Genomic DNA, 25,869 nt, shown 5'->3' with positions numbered 1-25,869 from the left:
TAAAGTACCTAGCTCAAAATCTATGGAAAGATAAAAGTTGTCGGAAGGTCAAGTTTCAGATTTGATTTTTTCCAATTTACTGTTCCTAGAAAGAAGGAACCAAGTTATTTTTATCGATAATTAAAAATGGTGGATATTTGCAAGCCCAAATAAGTACAAAGTGGTCTATAATTACAGGGCAAAATATGGAGTGATGCATGTTTTGAGTATCATATTTTCTGAGGTGATATTAATTATTGAAATAGCTTTTATTTTTTCATCCTTCGTGTAAAGCCATTAACTATTATGCTCGATAATAGAATTTATTCCCAATATATAAATTGTGCTATGTATTTATTTTTTTAGTTCGCTGCAGAGTTTATCCAAAAAAGAATGGTTGAAAGAATTAGAAAAAAGATAGAAGCTGTCAGGAAGCATATTGCTACAAGTTGCTTTTGCTCCAAAGAGCCTTTGATAGGCTTAGACAATCAGCGCTCTTGTGAGACGAATAAGGATAAAGTCCAGCAGCCAAGTAGTGAAGGAAACATTAAAGATAGCGAGAAAAAAATAGAAAATGCAAAGAAAGGTAAGGACAAGATAGAAAAATGAAAAATATTTAAGTTGAATGTCATCTAGTTCAGAACTTTATATATGTATATATGTTTTAAACACAGGCTACAATTTCAGCAAATATATACTACTACTATGCCTACTGCTTCTCCCACTACTACTACAATTTCTACCACTACAGCTACAATTTGTACCACTAGAGAAAAAAACTTTTTTACAGTCCAGTCGAACGTGAGGGGATCTCACCTGTATATTTACTGATGGCCACAGCAAAGTCTATAACTCGATTTTCCAAAACAAAGACCAAAGTTCATGATTTCATTAATTGTTTAGGTCATGAGCATATTTTTCAAATCATGATGTTCATATTTTGGTCATATCGGCTCCAAGCTACTACATAAACAAATTACTGCAACATACTATGTTGCCTGCCGGGTGGTAAGTAGGTAGGTAGGGTTTTTTTCTATCCCCAATACAAACATATATAAAAATGACACCACTAAGAAATTATTGCAGCAAAAAGAAAGCCCTAAGGACTTGTGCTGCTAATTGATGTTATGATTTATATTCTACTAGCTGTTGGGGTGGCACTTCGCGCCACCCCAACACCTAGTTGGTGGGGGCACTTCGCACGCCCCCCCCCTCAAGCCCCCCCCCCGCGCGCCCAAGTCGTTACACGCCATATTAGTTACGTCCCATTGTAGTTGTGTCCCTGTGTCCCACCTGTGAATATAGATATATATATATATATATATATATATATATATATATATATATATATATATATATATATATATATATATATATATATATATATATATCTATATATATAAAAATAAGTTGTCTGTGGATCTGTGGATCTGTGGATCAGGTGACGATCCACTGTGGAAAAACTAAAAAAAGGCAAAAACTACAAAAAAAAATAAAAACTAATAAAAAAAATAAAAAAGCTAAAAAACTAAAAAAACTAAAAAAACTAAAAAACTAAAAACTAAAAAAAAACCTAAAATAAAAACTAAAAAAAAAAACTTAAAAAAAAGGAAAAAACTGAAAAATAGAAGAGAAAAAGAAAACTAATAAAATTAATAAAAAAAAAAAAAAAAAAATATATAAAAACTAAAAAAGTAAAAAGAAAAAACGAAAAAAAAACTGAAAAAGCTAAAAAAAAGGTAAAAACCAATAAAAAACTAAAAAGAAAAAAAGGAAAAAAACTAAAAAAAATTTTCATCTAAAAAACTAAAAAAAACTAAAAAAGGTAAAAACTAAAAGAACTAGAAAAGAAAAAAAAAACTAAAAAAAGGAAAAAAACTGAAAAATAAAGGAGAAAAAGAAAACAAAAAAAATATAAATAAAAATAAAAAAAACTAAAAAGATAAAAACTTCAAAAAAAAACTAAAAAGAAAAAATAAAAAAACTAAAAAACCTAAAAAAAGGTCAAAACCAATAAAAAAAAATAAAAGGAAAAAAAGGGAAAAAATTAAAAATTTATTTCATCATATACCAATTCAAAAACGAATGTATACCGGGATGACGACCGGGACACAGGGAATATAAATGACGACCGGGACGCAGGGACACAACTACAACGGTGACGCCGGGGGCACAGGGGGGACAAACGAATGTATACCGGGATGACGACCGGGACACAGGGAATATAAATGACGACCGGGACGCAGGGACACAACTACAACGGTGACGCCGGGGGCACAGGGGGGACATAAATGACGACGGGGACACAGGCAATGTTCGATTAGCAATCACCATCAACAAAGCTCAAGGGGCAACAAAGCTCACCATCAAACAAAGACGAACGGGACGCTCAAAGAGAAATTACAGACTGGAACACTGGGACACAAATGACGACCGGGATACTGGGAATATAAACGACGACCGGGACACAGGGAATGTTCAATTAGCAATCACCATCAACAAAGCTCAAGGGCAATCATTAGAATCATGAGGTATAGATCTGAATATGGATTGTTTTTCCCGTGGACAATTATATGTTGCATGTTCAAGAGTCGGTAAACCTGACAATCTAAATAAATGACGACACTCAAAGAGAAAGCAACCGGGACAAAAGGAATGTTCAATTAGCAATCAACAAAGCACCGGGACACAGGGAGTATAAATGACGACCAGGACATAAGTAAAAAAAAATAAAAAAACTAAAAAAAAAGGTAAAAACTACAAAAAAACTAAAAAGAAAAAAATATATAAAATACGATGGATATATAAATGACGATGGCGACTCAGGGAATGGTCGATTAGCAATCACCATCAACAAAGCTCAAGGGTAATCATTAGAATCATGAGGTATAGATCTGAATACGGATTGTTTTCCCATGGACCATTATATGTTGCATGTTCAAGAGTCGGTAAACCTGACAATCTATTTATATGCACAGACAATGGGACAGCAAAGAATGTTGTATATTCGCAAGTTTTACGTAGTTAAAAACATATATATATATATATATATATATATATATATATATATATATATATATATATATATATATATATATATATATATCTATATTCACAGGTGGAACATAGGGACACAACTACAATGGCGCGTAACTAATATGGCGCGTAACGACTTACGCGCGCGGGGGGGCTTGGGGGGGGGGTGTGAAGCAACCCCACTAACTAGGTGTTGGGGTGGCGCGAAGCGCCACCCCATCAGCTAGTATATATATATGTATATATATATATATATATATATATATATATATATATATATATATATATATATATATATATATATATATATATATATATTTAACTACGCACATATAAATAGATTGTCAGGTTTACCCACTCTTGAACATGCAACATATAATTGCCCATGGGAAAAACAATCTGTATTCAGATCTATACCTCATTATTCTAATGATTGCCCTTGAGCTTTGTTGATGGTGATTGCTGATCGAACATTCCCTGTGTCCCTGTCGTCGTTTATATATCCCCCTGTGCCCCCTGGCGTCCCTGTTGTTGTTGTTTCCCTGTGTCCCGGTCGTCATTTATGTCCCGGTGTCCCAGTCTGTAATTTCTCTTTGAGTCTCGCGGTCGTCATTTATATTCCCTGTGTCCCGGTGTCCCGGTCGTCATTTGTGTTCCAGTGTCCCGGTCGGTAATTTCTCTTTGAGTGTCCTGGTCGTCATTTATACTCCCTGTGTCCGGTCGTCATTTGTGTCACGGTGCTTTGTTGATGGTGATTGCTAATCGAACATTCCTTGTGTCCCGGTCGCTTTCTCTTTGAGTGTCCCGGTCGTCATTTATATTCCCTATGTCCCGGTCGTCATTTGTGTCCCGATGTCCCGGTGTGTAATTTCGTCAATCAACAAACATGACGTCAGTCGACACACAAACATGACGTCACTCGACACACAGACACACAGACAACTTATTTTTATATATATAGATGTCCCGGTGTCCCGGTCGTCATTTGTGTCCCGATGTCCCGGTGTGTAATTTCGTCAATCAACAAACATGACGTCAGTCGACACACAAACATGACGTCACTCGACACACACACACACACACTCACAGAAAACTTATTTTTATATATATATAGATAAATAAATATCTAAACATAACAACTCATGATTATCCACTTAGCTTATCTCATATATAAGAAACAACAGATGCACATTAACACAATACAAAAAAAATAATAATATTAAATATTATTTACCGGTTTCAGCCCCCACCCTACCGCAAAAAAACTGCAAAAAGACATCAAAAACGTCCTGCCGCTCAAAATCTGTTAGTTAAATAAAAGTCTTCAAGTTGGTTTTCAATTTATTCTTTAGCCCATATAAAGTGGCAGACTCCCTGATGCTAGCCGGCAGATTATTCCAAACAAAAGGCCCCAGATTATGAACCACATATGATGATCTGATTGTAACATAATTATGGTGCTCCTGGTCCGTGGATAAATAATAATGGAAATACTCAGGGCATATATGTTTCATGCTCTGAAACACAAAAATTGATGCCTGGTAGTCATAAATCTGACCAACATTTAGAACATTACACCAAGAAAAGCTAGCAATAGTTTTGGATTCAACCTGCTCTTTAATGTCAACAATCAATCAAATACTTTTGTTTTGCAAAGTCTGGATCTTTTTATAATAAAAAAAACTGCTGGGTCAATGAACGCAACCGTAATCTATATAAGGAGGAACAAGGGAAAAACAAATTATTTTTTAAAATTTTGAACAGAAATGTTTTTTTTACACATCTCAGAATTCCTAGACCCTAGATCCTAGGTCCCTAGACCCGTAGCCATTTTCGCACCAATAACGCTACAATGCTTTTTACAACTAATATTATTATCTAAATAAAATCCCAAATAGATAATTTCAAAAATTTGTTTAATGGGTATATGTCCAAAAAATATGTTGTCATTATCATTAAGTAACCTACTTGTTCTACTAAAGATAATGTAATTTGTTTTAGATGCGTTGACTGCTAGGGAGCTACCAACTGTAAAACTACGTAAATGTTCAAGTGCTAAATTAGCCATATGTTTAACCTGCAACAAACTACCAATTACGGTTATCGCAGTATCGTCCACAAAAGAGGTCAGCACCTCCACTCCAATATGTGAAGCCTACGAATTAACATAAATTAGACAAACAAGAGGTCTCAGCATGGAACCTTGAGGCACTCCACACTTAACACCGAAGTCTCTGCTTAATATATCTGACAAAGCAGCTTTGAGAGAGCAGCCCTACAAGAACTATGAAAACCACTTTACACAAGTATTACCTAGCCCAAGCTCGCATAATCTACCTAGAAGATTATTAAAATCAACAGTGTCAAAAGCCTTACGGAAATCTACAAAAATAGTTAAAGGAGCCATATTATTTTCAAGTGCATTATCAACAAAACGTAAAAGATGGTGTACTGCATGACTAGTGGAATTTTTACTTGTGAAACCAAACTTTCCATCATACAAAATTTTCTTCGAATCCAAAAGATTATAAAATCGCTTACAAATAACTTTTTCATAAATTTTCATAAATAAAGGTAAAACGGTAATCTCCCACCAGTTACATGGTCCGAGGGGTCCCCACCTTCATGTAAAGGTATGATTTTAGACAGTTTCAGTTCCGAAGGAAAATGTCCTTTAACAATTGACAGATTAATTAAATAAACAAGTCCAGGTTTTTTCTCACTATCTGAGGTTTTAGCCAGGTCTTAGCCAGAACTAAGGTAAAATAAGCTTGTTTGGTGTTACTTGGTTGTTCTACATTTGCTTGTTTTTTCATAGGCATATATTATGGGGATGATACCTAACGCGGGGATACCATGGGGAATTTATGGTAGGCACGCCACTTGCCTGGGTAGGGAATTTAAAGTGCCAAAACCCTATAGTTAAGTGTGTATTCTCCTGGTTAGACCTTGTTGTTTCTGATATTTATATATATATATATATATATATATATATATATATATATATATATATATATATATATATATATATATATATATATATATATATACATATATATATATATATATATATATATATATATATATATATATATATATATATATATATATATATATATATATAGATATATAGATATATATATATAGATATATATATATATATATATATATATATATATATATATATATATATATATATATATATATATATATATATATATATATATATATATATATATATATATATATATTTGGTAAATGACGACTTATACTTACTTACGACACGACTGCCTGTCCATGGATTATTCTTTATGGTTGATTGTATATGGCTATGCTGTTTGATCTATGTAATTGTATGGATGTGTTGAGTTAAGGCCTCATTCAAGTACTGATCTTTATTAATTACTAAAGTAGGAAAACAGTCTTCCTTTTCTCCTTTTGTCTTTTTTTTACGTGTTTGTGCTGTTGCATTGGTGATTTCTTTTTTGATTATATATATATATATATATATATATATATATATATATATATATATATATATATATATATATATATATATATATATATATATATATATATATATATATTTTAAATTAAACAGCATAGCCATATACAATCAACCATAAAGAATAATCCATGGACAGGCAGTCGTGTCGTAAGTAAGTATAAGTCGTCATTTACCATATATATATATATATATATATATATATATATATATATATATATATATATATATATATATATATATATATATATATATATATATATATATATGTGTGTGTTTGTGTGTGTGTTTGTATATATATATAAAAAGAGAGAGAGAGAGAGAGACAGAGAGAGAGTGAGAGAGAGAGATCGCAGTAACTTAACATTAAAGGACAGAAAGTATATTAATCAAACATTAATTTTGGTTTTATTAGGATATCAATTATCTTGCGGCTTATTTTAAAGGCAGGCATATTTTTTTGCTAAGAATATCACTACAGCTATCTGTATTTGAATTTAGGTTCAGTCTTTTAAAAAATATGATTAGGCTTATAGCTTTGGTTCAGACACTATTACTTTCCTTACAATACAATACTTCTTTAACTTTTTTGTGTCTAGGTCAGGTAAATAAATTGAATAAGTCACCTTTGGATAAAAAAGATGAATGGGATCCAGAGCTCTTGGAAAAATCCTGTGGTCTTAAGAGGTATATAAGTGGAAGTCAAGTGTCTTTAGCCCAAATTATACAAGACGAAATAATGGCACTCGATTTGGCACTATTAGAAGTAGCTAAGAAGTCAAATAACATTGCGGGTAAGCCTTCGATTTTATTGAGAAAGTAATGTGGAAAAGATAAAAAAAAATTTCTCTTAATAACTTAGTATGTTCTACGAACTGGGTGATCTGGAAAACACCACATCATCTTTTAAACGGGAAAATTTGGGTAAAACAAACTTCATATGACAGGATCATTCAGAAATATTGGTTCTGAGCAAAGGTACTATAAGTACTTAATACGCAAAATCAGGTTTGGTTAAGCTGAACAACGCTAGTGTCCTAAAATTATAAAACTCTATTCCTATTAATCATAGGTTTTAAGACGATACTTTGCTTTTTTTAAATTTGAGTCTTCTTAGAATTTTTCTTGAATTAAGAGTTGATTTAATCGAGACAGCTTAGTTAATGGTTATTGTTTATTTTTTTACGTTCTTTTCAGTTTCTTAAGGTTCATAAAGTTCTTAGTAGTGAGGGGACTCCTGTTTTGAAAAGACCCATAGCCACTACTTTTTTCTTCCCTTAATGATTTAAGATGAACGGTGATAACCCTCAGGGCAAGGTACAGGTGCATGTTAAGTCATAGGAATTGGTTTTCTAAAATATGCAGGTGTCTTTTATGTCATGGTTTTCTATTTACCTAACAGTTTCTTTGCTAAAACCGTCAGGGACCCATCAAAACAGGATTTTTAAGATTTTTACTTAACCACTTCTTAAAATACCTACGAGACCCCACCCAATCAGGATTTCCAAGATCGTTACCTAATTTTTTCTTTTAAAACACCAACGAGGGCCCGCCAAATGAGGCTTTCTTTGGTTCTTACGTCAAAGAATTTGGGTTTCACCTAATAGTGATTCTTTACAAGGCTTGTTTACTTCGTGATGTCCTTGTGTTTTACCTAATGGCGAGTCTTAAAACAACCTTCAGAGCTTGTTTGCTTCATGACATCCTTGGTTGATATTATGAAAAATCGATAGCCCCCACCAAATCTAGATTTCCTTTCAAAAGCCTGCAAGGGCCCTCCCTCAAGTAAATGCATGGTCCTTACGTCATCCCAATATTTTCATGATTATCCGCCATTTCTTGTGAAGTAAGCAAGAGATTTTCACCATTTTCTATGGCCAGAAGAGTTAGAGAGATTATTAATTCTCCTATGAACAAAGCCTCATTAATATCCCACTATTGTTAGGAAAAACCGTCATCCACGTTTATTCTAACGGTAACCAAGAAATTTTCCATTTTCTCCAGGGGCTATAAAAACTGGTATTAGAACGGAAGTTTCATTAGTCTTACGTAAGATCTTGAACGAGTCACATAATTTTAAGAGTTGGATTCATATAGACCTATGAAAAAGGATTGGTCTTCTGCTTATATGTTGGTAAGCCTCTCTTTCTTTGCTCTCCTCCCAACAATAAGGTGTACTTACCCAAATTTAACCCAATATAGTTCTTTATATTAGGTAAACACCTAAAAATAAGCCTCCCCCTGATATTGCATGATTCTCACAATGATAGAATAACCTAATTTTCTCGCAAAATACGCACTTTTATCACTCGTTATCAATTTCAATGTACTATCACACTAATCAAAGCATATCCTAGCAGGTTTCTAAAAAAGGTATAAACAGGTACGCTGGGTTAAACCCTAAATGACTGCTTTTTATCTTGTAAAGGCTTATTTTTTGCTAAAAAGATGCTCTTCTGATAACTGCGTGAAACAGTTCTTGGTAGCTAGCAAATTTGAAAACTTTGATATTACATTTTAATCGCAAATTGGTGAGTTGTGGTTAAACATATTCCTTGATTTTAGAGTTAAATGCTCTTACATAGGTATGCAAAATGTAGTTTATCTAGGCATTGAATCAAATCAGTCATTTTTGACAATAACATCAATTTATTTGAAAGCCCACCCCCTCTTCCCCTGATAGGGGTCAGCTATAACGCTGAAGTTTACTTACTGTATGATGAGCTTTTTCCTTTCGAGTGCTCTATTATAAACATTCCTCATAAAAATCAAGTCACTATCGTGAAAAAGTGGATTAGGCTAAGGGAATAGGGAGGGGCCTACAGACTAGTCCTGGGGTAGTATTTTGAAGCACGTACCTGGCTTATTTTATCGCTCCTTAAGAAAAACTGTAAATCAATGTATTTGAATCCAAACTAAACTCTTTATTCTCAATTGTGATCTGGATTTGAAGTTCTTATCCTAGAATAGAATTGAAGACGGTGAATATTGGAAATTTTTGTAAAACCTTCGCTTCGAAAAAGCTTTTGTGAGGACTGCTTCTAAACTGAAATACATGCATATCAAGTTGCCAATTTAAGTATGAAAGGAAGGGTTTCTGACAATGATAAACACAGGGGAAATTAAGTAGGTACCAGGTTTTTTCAAGTGTACTTGCATACAATTTTTATAGCTCAAGTGTTTTCTTTTACTATATTATGGCAAAAATAAAACCAAGAATTCAATTGAGGAATAAAAAATACTTAAGTAGATTATTGAGTCTACTTTTGATTAGCTGATTTCTCTACTTTCTTTTTTTTTAAACTTGTTTGTGGAAAATATTTGTTTGTCGTCGCCGGACGTAAAAGCAATGGTTTTCTAGCATTAATTTTTAAGGGGTCCGAGAGCGATAGGGGCAAATTAAATTTAAGTGGTTTGTTGAAAATAAGATGTAGTTTTTCACTGCATAAGAAACTAAAATTTAATTTATTTTCAAGGAAAATTCGGACAAATGCCTTCCCCAAAAGAAGACAAGGGTATGTGATGATGGGGTTTCAACTTCCAACCACCAAGACAAGAATACTTGCCCATTTGTACTCTGCATGCAAGAAGGTGAAGTCGACAGGTCCTCAAGACCTGAGCCTTGTGAGCTTCTTTGTCCCGAAACTTCCAAACTCCCCACGCAAGGCCTTAATGCACCCCTTTCGGCCCTCTGCATGCAAGCTGTCGCTCTTAATGTACGTGTAAATTCATTGATATGTATTAGGGCTAAGGGACTTTTCTTTTTTTCCAACTAATGTAGATTCACTTTGACTCTACCAATGGAAAAAATAACTAGTATGTAGGGGAGATATTGTTCGCCACCTCTGAAAAGGGGGGGGGGGTGTAATGGTAGTGCCAAATCCTAAAACTAATCCATTCTATTCATTCTTTGAAAGGCTTTTTGCTAAAACTAAATTTTCTGTGAACTATTAATAAAATTGATGCTATCCCCCATCTTTAATAAGTAATGCATGCCTTTAGGTTAATAAAGGGCACCCCTGTTCAAGACTCTTGAGATCTCCCTCGGTCTTACAAGAAAGAGACTTTTCATCATGTTTTTAGGAGTTTTTTTTTAAATTAAGGTGTTTTTAAGATTCTGCATTCTAGTATTAAAAAGCGTTCTACTGTTCCCTCTAAGAAGGGTATTTGAGTGTCCTAAGACTATTATTCTTTTCAGGTCAGCAACGTGCCCTCTCCCGTCAGTTCTGAAGGTTTCGAGGAACCTTAGATTAATATTCTTTTCACCGATTTTAATCTTTTCCAGGTATTCATTTATGAAGAACTGGAATGGATCAAAGATCTGTTGGAGGACATCTTTGGAGCTCTGAAAATAGACACCAAAACCCTTTTCGTATTTTTTAACTCTTTATAACATTAAAATAGCTGAAAAGTAAAGAGGGCACAATCTAACAGCATTTATGTCGTAATTTCTGATCTTACCTTTATAGCTCGTAGTGTGCGGTCTATGAGTGCGAAACATCAGCTTATGAGGTAATTTTTGATATTGAATTCTTAACAAGTAGTGTGGTCTCAATACATCTGGAGGGTCATTTTAAGGACTAATGATTGGTCACCACATCTGTAGGACGTAGTGAAGTCCTTCTAGCTCTACTAGCTCACTCTTAAGCAAAATTCATTCTCTGTTCAGCCTAATTCCTTCCCAGTATGGATTCAAAAGTTTTTCAATGACCTAATTATTGCTTATTATATTTTTAGGCTCGCAAACCGACATTAAAAGCGTAATTCAGTCTCAATTCATGTACACCACCAGTTGAAAGTGAAAGTGAGGGGGATTCTAGTGAAAGGGGTGTGCCCTATTAATATTCTTTCCCCCGATTTTGATTTAGACACTTTCATGGGGGATTTTGGCCTTGATGAATAATTTTTAGACAATGTTGGAAATCAAGTGCCATTTTCCAGGTAAAAGGGTTTTAGATGGTCAGGTACCCACCCCTCCCTGGGATATGGGGGAACAAGAAAAAAGTAGTGCCAGCTCACCCTCTATTTTACCTGAATTGTATCTAGCTGATACCACTTTGCGCAATATAGTCTTTTTAGGTATGAGTTTGGAGATCCCTTCAATATTCTTAAAAGTGATAGCATTCATACGGATCTGGTGGACATAGCACATTTCTGTCAGGAAGATTCGGGGAGTTCTTGAAAAACAGATTAGGGAGTTGGAAGGGTGAGACATTGTGAAAGCCTTCCTCGCCCCAAAAAATAATGAAAAGGTAGCTGATTTGTATTCACATTACCTGCATACAGAGACGCAGACACTTCACTCGAACTTACGGAATTTTGAGAGCATATTTTTGGATTGGGTGGGAGATATTTTTAGTAGGGTAGAAAGTCATAATAAAATAGGGGCAGGGCAATGGCTTTATTTATAGAAAATGTATATTTAAATGTCAGAAAACTTAAAAGGAATTTTTTTAAGACGCGGTAGGGGGAAGAGGGTTGCAAAATACTTATGCAGATTTGGAAAAGTTGAATTGTACAACGGTTTTCTTTTGATACGGCAGGGTGCTTCAAGAGTTCAGTCCTTGTTGCAGGCCACAAACCCTTGTTGCAGGACAGTGGATGGCACTTAGGTGCATTTGCACGATGTAGCAGTTAATGAGGGTGGGGAGGCCATAGTTTCCTAAAGTAAATTTTAAATATTTAAAGGGGCAATATCCTGTAACACTTAAGAGGATATACATTTAAGAGACGACAAATGAGTATTTAAAGATTAGGGTATCAGTGTCACAGTGCGGTACAGGGTATGAAGAGGAGGAGCTTAACAATAAAAAGGGGGCTTAATCGTCAGTAAGGGCTCCATCCATCGAATCAGTAAAACACTGGGTTTGGCTTATTTACGACCCTGCCAGTGAACATGATACAATAGGAAATTTCTATCCAATTACTAATATTAGTCAGATTTTAAGTCAAGGGAAAGGTTACGCTTCACGACATTGTTGTCCAATGTGTCTTGCAGGATTCCATACCAAATTGCAACCAAAACATCACTTCAGGCACTGCAGCCATCATGGATATCAGTGAGTGGAGACGGCTTCGGGGCACAATACAATCTTGAGTTTCAAGAACCTTCAAAATTTGCTCTTGTTGAGCGACAAAGTGTAGTTAGACATTGAGGAAAAACTCATGGGCGTGGGCGATCCAACAAACCCGAATCGTGTTAAATAGCATAAGGCCATTGCAGTCTCTTAGGCCCTCGAGCAAAGAGACTCGATTAATATCATGCAAATAGTGTAGGTATTTTAGACATTGGGTGGAGAAGATTTTGTAGGCACAGCTATGGTTGCATTTACTGAAACAGCTAAGAAGTCCATTTCAGAACTGCACAACATAAATTATCACAGATTCTATCATAAGAAGACGAGTTGGCAATTAAAAATAATGATACGTGTTAGGTTAACAGGAAAAATTCGTTGAAGGTGGTGAGGATATGGCAGTCCATGAATATGATCACTTAAGCAATCTCATTTTATTGAGAGAGAGTAACTTTCGGAGGCGACACATAACTCTTGTAATTTAAATATTAGGCAACAATACTTTCTACCAGTTTATCTGCGAAATTCCGACTAGAATTTGAAATTCATATTACCAGCGCTGGTACATTTGCAGAAAGGTGAAGTAGTAGATAGCACATGGATACATGGGTTTTTTCTTATAGCATCATACCAAAATCATCTGAGAAGTTACTCTTGGAATACAAATGGAAAATTATTAAAGATGGTAATATGTACTTAAATAAAATCCTTTTTTATATTCTTACACTTTCTTCCCCGAATCCTAAAGTCAGCTCATTCAAGAACAAAAATTTGACAATTATAATAGTTTCACCTTCTCAAACAGCACTTTCCAGATGTCGAAATTTACTGTTTATTAAAGTTTAAGAGCACATACTCATATAAGTACGACAACTCCACCTTGAGGCTACGTGAGGAAAACTTATCGTCCATCAAAGCGTTTTATTATTCACTTCAGGAACGTCAATGTACCACTGCCAACTATGAATTTACTAAGAAAAAGTTTGGGCCAAGGGAAGGTCAAGAAATGGGGCTGATTACTGTAAAATGTCCATGGTAAGTGATGCATTGATGTTGTTGGATATTGTCTCTAAAAACACGGACAAAATTTACGAGGAATTTGGATTAGATTTGGGGTATTATTGTTCAACTCCTCATGAGGTGTTGGATTTAATTCTTAAAATCAGCGAAGAAGAAATAGATCTGATCAATGACGTAGATCGGCATTTATAGAGAATTCCATGCGGCGAGATCGGGTTTTTCATGGAGACCGTATCCTGAAATCTGACCCAATTGGACAAAGCACCGGTGAAAAGTTGAATGCGGTGTTCTTGGGTATGAACTTCCTTTATCCGTCGGAAACGTCTCACTTTTGTTTGCCATATCTGAATAACAAATGACTGGATATATATTTTGTGCTCTAAATTACAATGATATTAACACTGTTGTGAAGGATAGACCAGAAGGAACACTTTTTGAAATTGATGGTGAAATACCAGTGCAACTTCACGGCTTTGTAAAGGGCATTGTTTTTCCGTGCATAAACAGGTTGTTGGCTAGGGAATCATTGAGTCCCTATAATTCATCTTTGGTAGAGATAGGGGTTTGCACTTGGCTCCATCAAAACAAAAGCTTATTACCGACCTTCATCCAAAACGGAGTATTATTGTACATCATGTTTTCTTGCGGTGGATGCTGGTCAACAGTTTAAAGGTTACAAGGACTTATGAAGACCTTCAATTTGATCAGAAGCCATACATGAATAAGTTTATTGACACATTTCTCAGTAAACGATCTGAAGTAAAACGAAGGTAAAAAAATTAAATTTTTAATTTATTTTTAATTAAACCTTCGGTACAATGTGTGAGAGTGTGCATAATAGGTGACGTTTTGACGCTGTGACCGACCGAAAGGAGTGAGCCCAAATCATTGCAGAATCCGATTTCCACATTGTTCACCATCATAGACTCCAACATGGTCCTCTTGCATAGGAAAAAAGAAGCATAATTTTAAATAACAACACTGTTACTGGCAGCACCATTTTAAAAATTTCCCATGTTGGAATTTTATTACAATGTATGTAAGCTTTAATGGCTGGGAGAGAAAAAAAAAGTTCTAGTTTTTATTCGGATACAGATTCATTATTGTCAAAATTTGAAGCAAATATTTTATTAGGCGATTTGGAAAATTGTGTGCACATTAGCTCTTGAAAGGACTACACCAACTGGGACGAGTCTATTTACCTTGACCTGGTGAAGCGCCAAGCCCCAAATAAGTTGTTATTTTTAAAATCCGAGACGGGGAGAAACTTGATATCAAAAGTGTGCTTGCAGTTCCGAGGGTGTCCTCAGTTTATATCCTCAGTTCCAATAAGGATATGAAAAGGCTGCAAGGGAGTACCATCACACTATGTAAGGGGAATAATTCGATATGAGTGTTTATAGGAGCTGTGTATAATATAATTCAGTTCCTAGAACAATTGTAACGACCATTTTCTCTTTAGATTTTAGAAACTATACAGTTTGAGTCGAAAAAAATCCCATGTCGGCCATATCAGATATTGTCTGTGCGTCCGCGGACAGTGTGAAGGGGTTGCCACACAGTCATTATCTTATTTTAGATTAAGACATATGTGTAGAATAGAAACAGCATCTCAGTCTGGTGAATGATCAATAGTAGGTGGAAGAAGGGCCCCCTTATATCTTTCCTTATAGTCAGTTTCCAGCTCAGCAGTGTGTGATTTTGTATGTAGCGTTTTTATATGTTTTCATTTATTTATATTCATTTTTGGTTCAAAGCGAAATCGTTGTTTTAAAAAGTACTTAATATTATACTATTATTTTTCATAATAAATGACCGTCCCCCCGGCTCCTCAGCTGGATTGATTGTCTTCTGATCACACCCACCTGACCGCACGCATCGGTCACTGTGATGGCGGATATGCAGGTCAGTGTTCCTTTTCAAATGGCTGTAAGTATATTGATGTGCCTTTTCTTCAAGTGCTTATGTAAATATGTTTTTTTTTTTATTTTTAGTGTATTTATTTATGTATTAAAGAAACCGTGTATTTTATTCTTTGAGCATTTATGAACAGTTTGAGGTTAGGCTCGGTCAGTTGTGTTTTGACATCGAAAGGAGTATGTATCAATTTAAAACTACATTCAGATTATTGTTTTGTGGATCATCAATGTCTGACAAAACAAAACTTTCAACAAAAATAATTCAAATTGTGATGAAATGTTTTTAGAAAAACGGAAGAAATATCTATTGTTTCTATAAAGTGGCATTTCATACGGGGATTTGATGTGTTTAATATTATTAAACCAAACTCGTGGTTGATTATTGATCATTTAGCTGAATTTACTGAAGAATGGTATAAAGAGATGTTACAATTATTCACGGTTCGGTCTCATCACGAAAAATTGTGTAATTGCTGTCCTCCATAACCTCTTCTATCAGAGCAAATGTGTGAGAACACTTGCTTTGAATTGTACTTACTATACTATCTAATGGGCTGTTTGCGATTCGAGCTCTCTTATCACAAACAGGACAATAGTGCTGCCTAAGTAAAGAGAGATATTGGCACAATGTATAATTTTTCTTCTTTCAGACCAGGGCTCTTTGTATCGAAGGAGTTGATGTAGAAACTTTAAAAAAGACTCATTTGATTGGAAATGGGAACCTTCCTCTCTTTTGAATAGTTAAAAATGAATGGAATGCTAACATCCTTTCCACTCCCACCATTTCCCAAAACACATCCATTAAAAATTTTGAGAGAGCCATCAACGTGGTTGAAAAGTCCGGAAATTGTGTCTTTGGGGATGACAGCCCCCCATAGCCCTCGGGACAAGAGTTGTAAGTAATACCCTGGGGGCATATAAAGTTAATACAGTAAGGATGATCATGTGGACTTGAGAAGGGGCTAATTAGAGTGATGCGAGGGTGAACCCCCCCCTCTTGCCCCTAATATTTTCCAAAAATTTTGAGATGGCTATTTGTTGTCGTAGAAACTTCGCAGAAGAAACTGTCGTAGAAATTGAAAGGGCTAGTGTCTTTTTTAATAGTCCAAAGTGCTTGGAGGGCAACTAACCCTCCTCCTACACTAGCTATTTTCCTAAACACATCCAATCAATGTTTTAAGATAGGCAATGACAATTTGTTCAACATAACTGGAAGCTCCGGAAATTATATGTTTCAGAATTACAACCCCCAAACCCTTCTGGCCAAGGGTTATAAGGTATACCCTATGGGTATATAAAGTATATACAGAAAGGGGCATTGTAGAAACTTTGGAGGAGGCTCATCGGATTGGTGTTAAGGCTTTCTAGTGCTCTGTTTAAGATTCATATAGAAACGGAAAACGGATGATTTCAATTGGAACTGAACGTTTTTGCGCCATTTTTAAGTAGCCAAAAAGATTGTGACTCAGCAAAGTGGTGTTTACTTCTATTTTGTTCCACAGAAGTACAGTTTTGCCCCAAATAGAGCTAAGTTGCTATCAATTAAATGTTCTAATATGGCCAGTCATTTTTATTGAAAAACCTTATATTAAACTTTCTAGTTTTACTGCGTGGTAAAAACTTTTTTTTCCAAAGAGTTAAGTAGTTCATGCGAGCGGTTGATACGAATATATACTTTAAAGTTTGATATATCAAAGTCGAATCCCTTGATGCACGATAAAATCATGAGAGTCATGTATCGGTATTGCACAATAATATGCTATTATGGAGGAGGGTTGGAGGGTAATTGTGTAGGTGTACTTACCGTTTTTTACCATGAACTGTTTGATATTTTCTATGCTGGGAGGATCATGTAAAAATCTAGTTCCCCTTGATTTATTTACACGAGTCTCACACACACACACACACACACACACACACACACACACACACACACACACACACTTTGTTATGACTTTTTTTCAGTATTTATAATGAATCCTGATTTTTTGTTTTTTTTTAGTTTAAATCAGATATTTCTATGCCTAGTTTTTTTTATAATTATGCTTTACATACACAATATACGGAGAGCTTTGTAAGTCTTTTACTGCCTTTTCACAGAGAAACCCAAAAAATGTTCAAAAATGCGTCAAAATTTTATCAAAGGGGGTTATATCCCTCTAATATCTTTTTAATATATTCGTCTTAATGTATCTCACCTATCAACCATTCTTGTTTATCGTAACAGGCTATTCAATAGTGTACTCTTATTATATCCTGCAAAGAAAACCCAAAGATTGAAAAGATTGAAAATTGCTTTTTAATTGACTTGCAAAGTAATCTCTTACAGGAACAACACTTCTTTTCGCACTCCATGACCGGCGACATAGAAAGCTGGTGGTGGCAAACGTGGGAGACTCCAGAGGCATTATGTGTGATTTAAAAGGCAAAGTTATTCCTTTGTCCTTTGATCACAAACCACAACAAGTAAGTGTTAATATATTTGACCCTTTTAGCTGAACTATTTCTGTTTTTCGTCCATTTTTGATTTATCTTCTCTTGTACCCTTTGCACCCCCAAAGTCGGTCCAAAGAAATCATTATTTGAATAATTTCAGTTTAAATAGGATAATAGTTTAAAATGTTCTAACCAAGTCAATTTAATTAAACTAAAAGAATTATTTGAAATTAAGTAGCTTTACGTTTAATTAAATAGCTTTACGTTTACGTTAAATAAAAAAAGCAATTGACAAAAAAAAAAATGCTAAGAAGCCAATACTTCAACTTGTATGGAATAGTTTTAATAGTTGTGGGCATCAAGTCATGGCTAATTGTAGAAAAAAATGAGACAGATAGTCCAATTGCGTGAGAGACGATTCTGGCATTAATCGCCACGCAAATTAACGTTCTCTGTCAATTCTAAATTTTGGTTCAACCTACCTAAGACTATAGGTAGGTGTCCCTTGTTTACCTATCATTTCAGGCAATCTAATGAACCTGTGTCAATTTTAAATTCTTGGCCAACCTGTCTGAGACTCTAGGCAGGCGTGACTTGCTATTTAACCAAAACGTGCACTTGCCATTTAACCAAAAACTTGGAAAACCATAGGTTCTATCACTATCTTAGCTCTATGAATATCTTGGTTCGCCTTAGGAATGAAGCAAGGATGGATAATAGATATACATATCTATTAAGAAAAGAATTAATATCATTTTTATACAATCCTAATAAGGGGGAGGGGGTTGAACCCCAGGTTTGCCTCTCACTCAATTGGACTATTTGTCTTGGCTTTTCTACAATTAGCCATGACTTGATGTCCAATATGAAAATATTAAATTTGTTAGTATGCATGCCTTTTCGATATTTGTCATGTCCATTGACAATGTATGCAAGAAATCTTGATTAGCACTTGGAAAATAGGACAAGCAGGCCTACCTTTAATATTTGTGTATCAACTCGTAAGGAAAGTTTGCAATTTCGTTAAGGGCTTGTAGCTGAACCATTTTTTCTTGGAAAATTTTAATCCCTATAGCCTAATCAAACAGTTTGTCGTAACGAACTTTAAGCAAGGGGTGACTTGGCTCAATAGTAATGAAAACCCCGAAAATTAGGAATTTGATAATAATTAATACATCAAAAAATTGGAGTTTCGTGCTGATTCCAAATGTATAACAATCACTAAATCTATTGCTACACTCCGAAACTTACGAGCTTGGGAACATTTGCCTGATTTTTAAGAATGGAAGTAAACGCTCCCAAAAAAAAGAAGCAATCGGAATTAAAATCAAACAATGATTATCCAGCTCGCCACAAAAAGCTACCGCAGAGGTTGCAAGCTTTTACCTAAGGAAATGATATACGTTGATGGAAAATTTGTCGTTTTTTCTTGCAACAGGAAAGGTCGCAGATGCTTGTTTATTTTTTATTGTTATTATTTACCTAGGGATAATCGAGTCGAACCGATAATCCTAAAGCGTCATGAGCAGGCTAGTTCTAACAGAAATTAAAAGTTCAAGCGCCTTTTTTTAAGTGACCAAAAAGATTAGAGGACAACCAGCTCTCCCCGTCTCCCCTTTCCACCAATGACATACGATAAAAACAATATGGTAGTCAACTGGTATAGAACAGTTGAAACGTCCAATGAACATACTCCTGGGGACGATAGACTCGAACTCCACTTAGAATTTTACATTACGCAAGTTTAGTTTCCGTTTTGAAAGTTCATTATAGCAGCAACAAAAAGGAATTCCTGGATGAGAAATAAATAATTTTTGCAATCAAAATAGAAACAAATTGCTAGAAAGCACTTCACGGTTGACTAGAGCTTGAATGTCTATCTATATTTCATGTTTTTAATTTTTGAATGGTTTGCTTATGTCACACTAATAATCTTAGATGATTTTTATACAAATTTTATGAGTTTTTATGTCATTCTAGTGTGAAAAAATTGTTTTAGGATAAAAGGTTATACTTCATGCAATATTATTAAACTACCTGGTATAGAAAATTACCTGCGTAGTGTGGAAGCCGATAAAGCCTGGTGATTATTACTCCCTTTTGAATAATATCAGTCCTTCTTTGAATTTCAGGCCTTTAAGGTGTTATTTGTCCTTTGCTTATTAAAAAAAAGCAAAATAAAAAGCTGCACAAATGATAGTAAAGACCGACCTAAAAAGTTAAAACTAACGGAATGATCCTTTTAGTGAAGACACTGATGTCCCTTTAAGCCACTTGTCCAGTTCTATAGAGGAGAGTTTTTGCTGCCCTTTGCATACTTAAAGCCCTCTTTGTAGCTTTAGATGGGGCTAATGATCCTTTATTATCATTGGTAAGATCTTTCGCATTTCTTGAGGCCATGACTATTTCAATCATTGAAAAAATGTGAAAATTATGGCATGAAACGTTACGCAGTTTAAAGACAGTTATAATGCAGAAGCTTTTATGAACGAGTTTAGATGTTTAAAACTATTCTGGTTAGGCGTTTCAGAAGCATTTCTCACATGCGCCGTAAGCATGAAATTAGATGAAATAAGAGTTGATAAAATAAACCTAATTGTGTATTACTTAACAATTACCATTTTTATATTGTTAGCATAACATAAATAAATAAAAGAAAACTGTAGTCACCGCATCACCCTTCAAGGTTTCCTCGCCAATAAATGGCTAACGGGCCAGTTCTTTTTTAATCTAGATCCTTGCCAATTTTAATACTTGTTCATTGTTCTTCCTTTTTTTATAAGTACAGTCTTGTCATAACAGGCTTTGATAGAACTTATTTTACCGTCTATTTCTCCCCACTATAGCTGAAAGAACATAAAAGAATCAAAGAATCTGGAGGTATTATTTTTTCAACGATGTTTAGCGATAGTCATGTTTCATTTCTTTCAACGGTGTTTGGCGATAGTTATGTTGTTTTATTTCCATCAACGGTATTTTGCAATGGTTATGTTTTTTCCTTAAAAGGTGTATGGCGATAGTTACCTTTTATTTGTTTCAATGGTATTTTGCTATACTTATGTATTATTGTTTCCAACTTGTCTTTGCGATGGTTATGTTTAATTTCTTGTGTTTGGCAATAGTTATGTTTTTTCTTTCAATGATAATCTGCGATAATTATGTTTTATTTCGTTCAGTGGTATTTTGCGATAGTTATGTTTTATTTCTTTCAACGGGGATTGGCGATAGTTATATCTTATTTCTTTCAGCTGTAATTTGTGATAATTGTGTTTTATTTCTTTCAATGGTATTTTGCTATAGTTATTTCTTATTTCATTTAACGATGTTTGGCGATAGTTATGTTTTATTTCTTTCAACGTTTTTTTACGATGGTTATGTTTTATTTTTTCAACAGTCTTTGGCGCTAGTAATGTTTTCTTTCTTTCATCGATATTTTGTGACAATTATGTTTTATTTCTTTCATGGGTGTTTTGCAATAGTTATTTTTACTATCTATTTTTTCATTATAGTTGAAAGAACATAAGAGGATCAAAGAAGCTGGAGGTTTTATCTCTTTCAACGGTGTCTGGCGAGTTGCTGGCATATTAGCTACGTCTCGAGCTTTAGGTGACTATCCTTTGAAAGATCGTAATCTTGTCACTGCAGATCCTGATATTCTGACTTTCGACTTGATTGATCATCAGCCAAAATTTATTATGCTAGCTTCGGATGGACTTTGGGATGCATTCAGCAACGAGGAAGCCGCTTCATACATCAATAGTAGGCTTGATGAACCACTTAAGGGAGCAAAAAGTATTGCTCACCAATGTCTCAGCCGTGGATCCCTTGATAATGTCACTGTACTTGTAGTTGATTTTCGCTAATAAAGTAAAGATTGAAAAAAAGTTAATCACCGTTATGAAAGTGCAGGACCGTGCGCATATTTGAAACTGTTACAGATTATCTTTTTTTATTCGATGTTACTTTGCAAATAAATTGCAGGATGAAATAAATTTTCTTGGTTTTTAATTGGTGAATGCCCATTTTCAGTATTCAGTATTTTCAGGGGTATATTCACTGTGTACAATGCAAAGCGAAATATGTATAAAGTCAAATGACAATAGTTGATCTACATGGCAAGAACTGGTCTAAGAAGAATCTTTCTTGCTGTTGACACTAGTCTGAGTATATTCTTGTATAGATTTATTTTACTTCAATTGTTAACAGTAATTATGAAAGATGTTCTAACAAGTCAAGGTCAGCTTAACTGATCTACAATTCAAAATATTAGTAATTCAAATCCTTTCTCCATGACAAGCGTAATAACTCCTTGTTCTGAGCAACTGTTTCGGTCAGGACATATTTTTCCTTTAACATAGCAATTTCAACATTCAAAATCACGTTTTTATGATTGTCCCACAGATGATCTTACTCGGTTCGACATGAGAGGACAGGAGTTAAAAAATAAAAGCACTAGTTAAACCTTTGTGAGTTGCCCCAAAAAGCTTATTGCCTAGTAAATGACACAGCATTGTACTTGATCCTGATTAATGGATAATTCTCTTTGGTCACCGTGAGATACCTTTGATTATCGTAGGCTACCTTTGCATTGTAGTATAATATTCGCAGGAATGAATATATAAGGATTTAGATATAATGGGCTCGAAATTTCTTGTGCTTGACATCGCCTCTTACTGATAGAAGACCGTCACCAACTGTCGGAAACCATGTGTGGACCAAGATGGGACAGGATTACAAAAGCCTTCATCCAACTACAAGTCCCATGTACTTCTTGGTCTTCGGTTCTAAGATCTATTATTCCCTGATCTGTAAGTGGTGGAGCCAAATGCTTTTTCTAAGACCATTAAAATCTCAACGGCTTAAATAATATGAAAATTGTGAAAATTGCGACACGGATGCCCATTTTATGACTAAAATGTACACGGTGCAAGTCCTAGTAGTATATACCCTTGTAACCCCAACTGACCGAGATAGTAGTGACTCAGCTGAATTTTACTTTTAGTTGCGTGAACAACCAGACAGGATCCAAGGCAAAAATATGGTAAGATAAGATTTATTCATGAATAAATATACATGTAATGAAACAATACGCTATTCCCCCAAAGGCTTTTTGACCTGTAATAAGGGGAAGAAATACGAGTCACTAAGTCAACGAAAAAAATCCCTTACCAGCTTTCAGAGAGAAAAGAAGAAAAAAAATGTAGAGTTAAAAATTAAGCATTTTAGATAGGTTAAATGGAATAGATAAACTCCAATGAATCCTGCACAAAAACATGAAATAAAATAAATAAATAGGCTACATAAAACCAGCTTCTAAGAAGTAACAAAAAATGAGCAAACTGAAAGAGTGACAAATTCAAGCTGATTCAGCCAAATTATTCCATAAAATATGATTCGTGATTAAAGGATTGAAATCTGACCTTACAAATAGAGTAAAAGCAATTTGAATATGATTTTCTGAATTGGGAGAAAGATAATTATTTTAATCAGAGGTAAAAGACGACGAAACACTTAGGGAATAAGGGAGGTCACCATGAAGCTACAAAAATATAAAAGATGCTTGAGAAAGAATATATAGTTATTCGAAATCAAGTAAGGGGACATCTCCTGGATGATTTATTTCTTTAATTAGGATTCTAGCTTTATTTTAAGCCTTATACATTTTCTAAGGGGGTTTTCATACCCAGGTTGGTAGGAATAGGGATAGATGGTTTTCAAACCTTGGTAAAATTGGATGCAGGAAAAAAAAAAGAAACGGCTTTGATCCACTGCTATATTAAAGGTGTAATAATTTCGTAATAGCCAACACAGTGCTTAATCATAAAACAGTCAGCAGTTAAAATGTTGCTTATATGATAGTAATCTCGGTAAAAAAAAAAGGAGGACTCTGTGCAAGAAGTATGGCTGATAGATGTTAAAAGAACAATAGTAATGTAAGAAAAATAAAGAAAGTACTAAAGTATGAATTAAGGAGTTGTGATGTAGAGTCTATGGAGAAAGTGGCCGAATATCTGCAAGATATGCAAGATGGAATAACAGATTGATGTTAAGAAATCGAGAGGAAGTAGTCAATCTGGACGTGTCCCAGTTAATGATAGAAACGGAACTACAATTGGTAATAAGGAAAGTGTTAAAGATGGATGAGCAGAAAATTTTATAATATATTCAAACGTGAAAAAGATACAGGAAGTAATATAGAAAGAATGCATAAGTTTGTGAAAATTTGGATGTGAAAGAAGATTATTCTGTGAACAAGAGTTGGAAAAAGTACTAAAAGAATTAAAAAAGATAATCCGTCAGGTGCTGTTGGTGGGGTAAGTGAGTTTTTCAAATAGGTGGCTGTGGAGTTAGATATAAGTCTTTGATGGTTATGAACGATTTTTTTAAAAGATGAAATAGCAAACGGTTTTAGGATAACTTCAATTAGTCCCTTTACAAGGAAGGTCACAAGAGTGAGACTGGCAATTATGGGCACTAGTTTAGTTTCTGCGGGGATCATATTACTTAGGGTAGTGATACTTCTTAGACTTAGGGATGCTGTAGATCAGATTTTAAGAGAAAAACAGTATGGTTTAGGAAAAGAAGAGGATTCTTCGACCAAATTTTCACCCCTAGATTAATATAATTCAGTAGTCAATGAATCATCGCACCCCTTTTTATCCAGTTGATTTGAGAGTCCTTGAGAAGAATGTTAGCCAAATGATTGTTTTTGAGGTATTAACAAGATTAGTGTGCAATAACATGCTTCAAAGTTAATGTTAAGAAGACTAATTCACTTAGACTAGGAACAAATGAAGGTGAAGAGGCGATGTTGGGTAACAAGAAGATAGATCAAGTGGATCGCTCCGCTCACCTGGATAGGATTACTAGGGAATGGTGGAAGCAGTATTGATGTAGAAAGTTGAATGGCTAAGACCCTGGTTTTTTTCACAGTCGAAAAAGGTCTGGAGGAACATAATGATGTATAAGAATCAGGATTATAATATTTGAATCTACAGTTCTGGCAGTGGTAAAGTACGGTTCTGAGAGATGGTTTCCAAAGGAACTGTCAACAGATATTTTAGGGTACCCGTTTGATTGACCGTATTTCGAACAGTATATTCTACAAAATTTTGTTCTATCCCAACTCCTTAGGCTATACTGAGAGAAAAATTGAGACGGCTAGGACTTATTTCGGAGATGAAGGATGGTAGATTTTCAAAAGCCCTTGAATATGGAAAGTACTCGTAAGAATAGATGGAAAGAAATTGAAACTTATTCGGAAGGAGTGAAAACGGAAGCTTTTAATAGCAGTACCACTATTCTTCCAAAGATGCTTTTCTCTATAATTAATTGAAAAAAACTCTTTCCACAAAATAAGTTTCTCAAAGAAACGTAAAGAACTTCACTAAACCAAAATGAGCAAAAATTAAATAATCTACCAAGGCTGAAGCTACCACAGATCAAACAGTTCGTGGTAACGAACTGTAGTAAGGAGCGATCCGGCTCAATATTAACCAAAACTCTAAAAAATGGAATTTTGATACCAATAGCTACATCAAAAGAATCGCATTTTAATGCTGATTTTAAATATATACGTTTCAACAAGTTTAGTCTTGCGCATCAAAAATTACAAGCCTGAGAAAATTTGCATTTTTTTAGAAAATCGGAGGAAACACCCCCTAAAAGTCATAGAATCTTAACTAAAATCACACCATCAGATTCAGCGTATCAGAAAACCCTATTGTGGAAGTTTCAAGGTCCTATCTACAAAAATGTGGAATTTTGTATTTTTTGCCAGAAGGCAGATCACGGATGGGTATTTATTTGTTTTTTTGTTTTTTCCCCCAGGGATGATCATATCGACTCAGTTGTCCTAGAATGTTGCAAGAGGGCTCATTCTAAAGGAAATGAAAAGTTC

General features: G+C 34.6%; 1 protein-coding gene across 2 annotated transcripts in view; it reads left to right on the top strand.

Moving 5' to 3' along the window:
- Positions 1-21,977, top strand: part of LOC136032871 (protein phosphatase 1L-like) — a 59,192-nt gene extending 37,215 nt beyond the window's left edge. For both annotated transcript variants that reach the window (XM_065713289.1, XM_065713297.1), the window contains exons 4-7: positions 346-565; positions 7,120-7,314; positions 17,863-17,999; positions 21,479-21,977. In XM_065713289.1, coding sequence (XP_065569361.1) covers positions 346-565; positions 7,120-7,314; positions 17,863-17,999; positions 21,479-21,832 — 906 coding nt within the window. In that variant the 3' untranslated portion in view covers positions 21,833-21,977. The remainder of the gene's footprint in view (positions 1-345; positions 566-7,119; positions 7,315-17,862; positions 18,000-21,478) is intronic.
- Positions 21,978-25,869: the final 3,892 nt, after the last annotated feature.

This window comes from Artemia franciscana, chromosome 1 (genome assembly GCF_032884065.1).
Source record: "Artemia franciscana chromosome 1, ASM3288406v1, whole genome shotgun sequence".
NCBI lineage: Eukaryota > Metazoa > Arthropoda > Branchiopoda > Anostraca > Artemiidae > Artemia > Artemia franciscana.
Note: the sequence above shows the minus strand (reverse complement) of the source record. Positions and strands in the feature narration are given on the sequence as shown.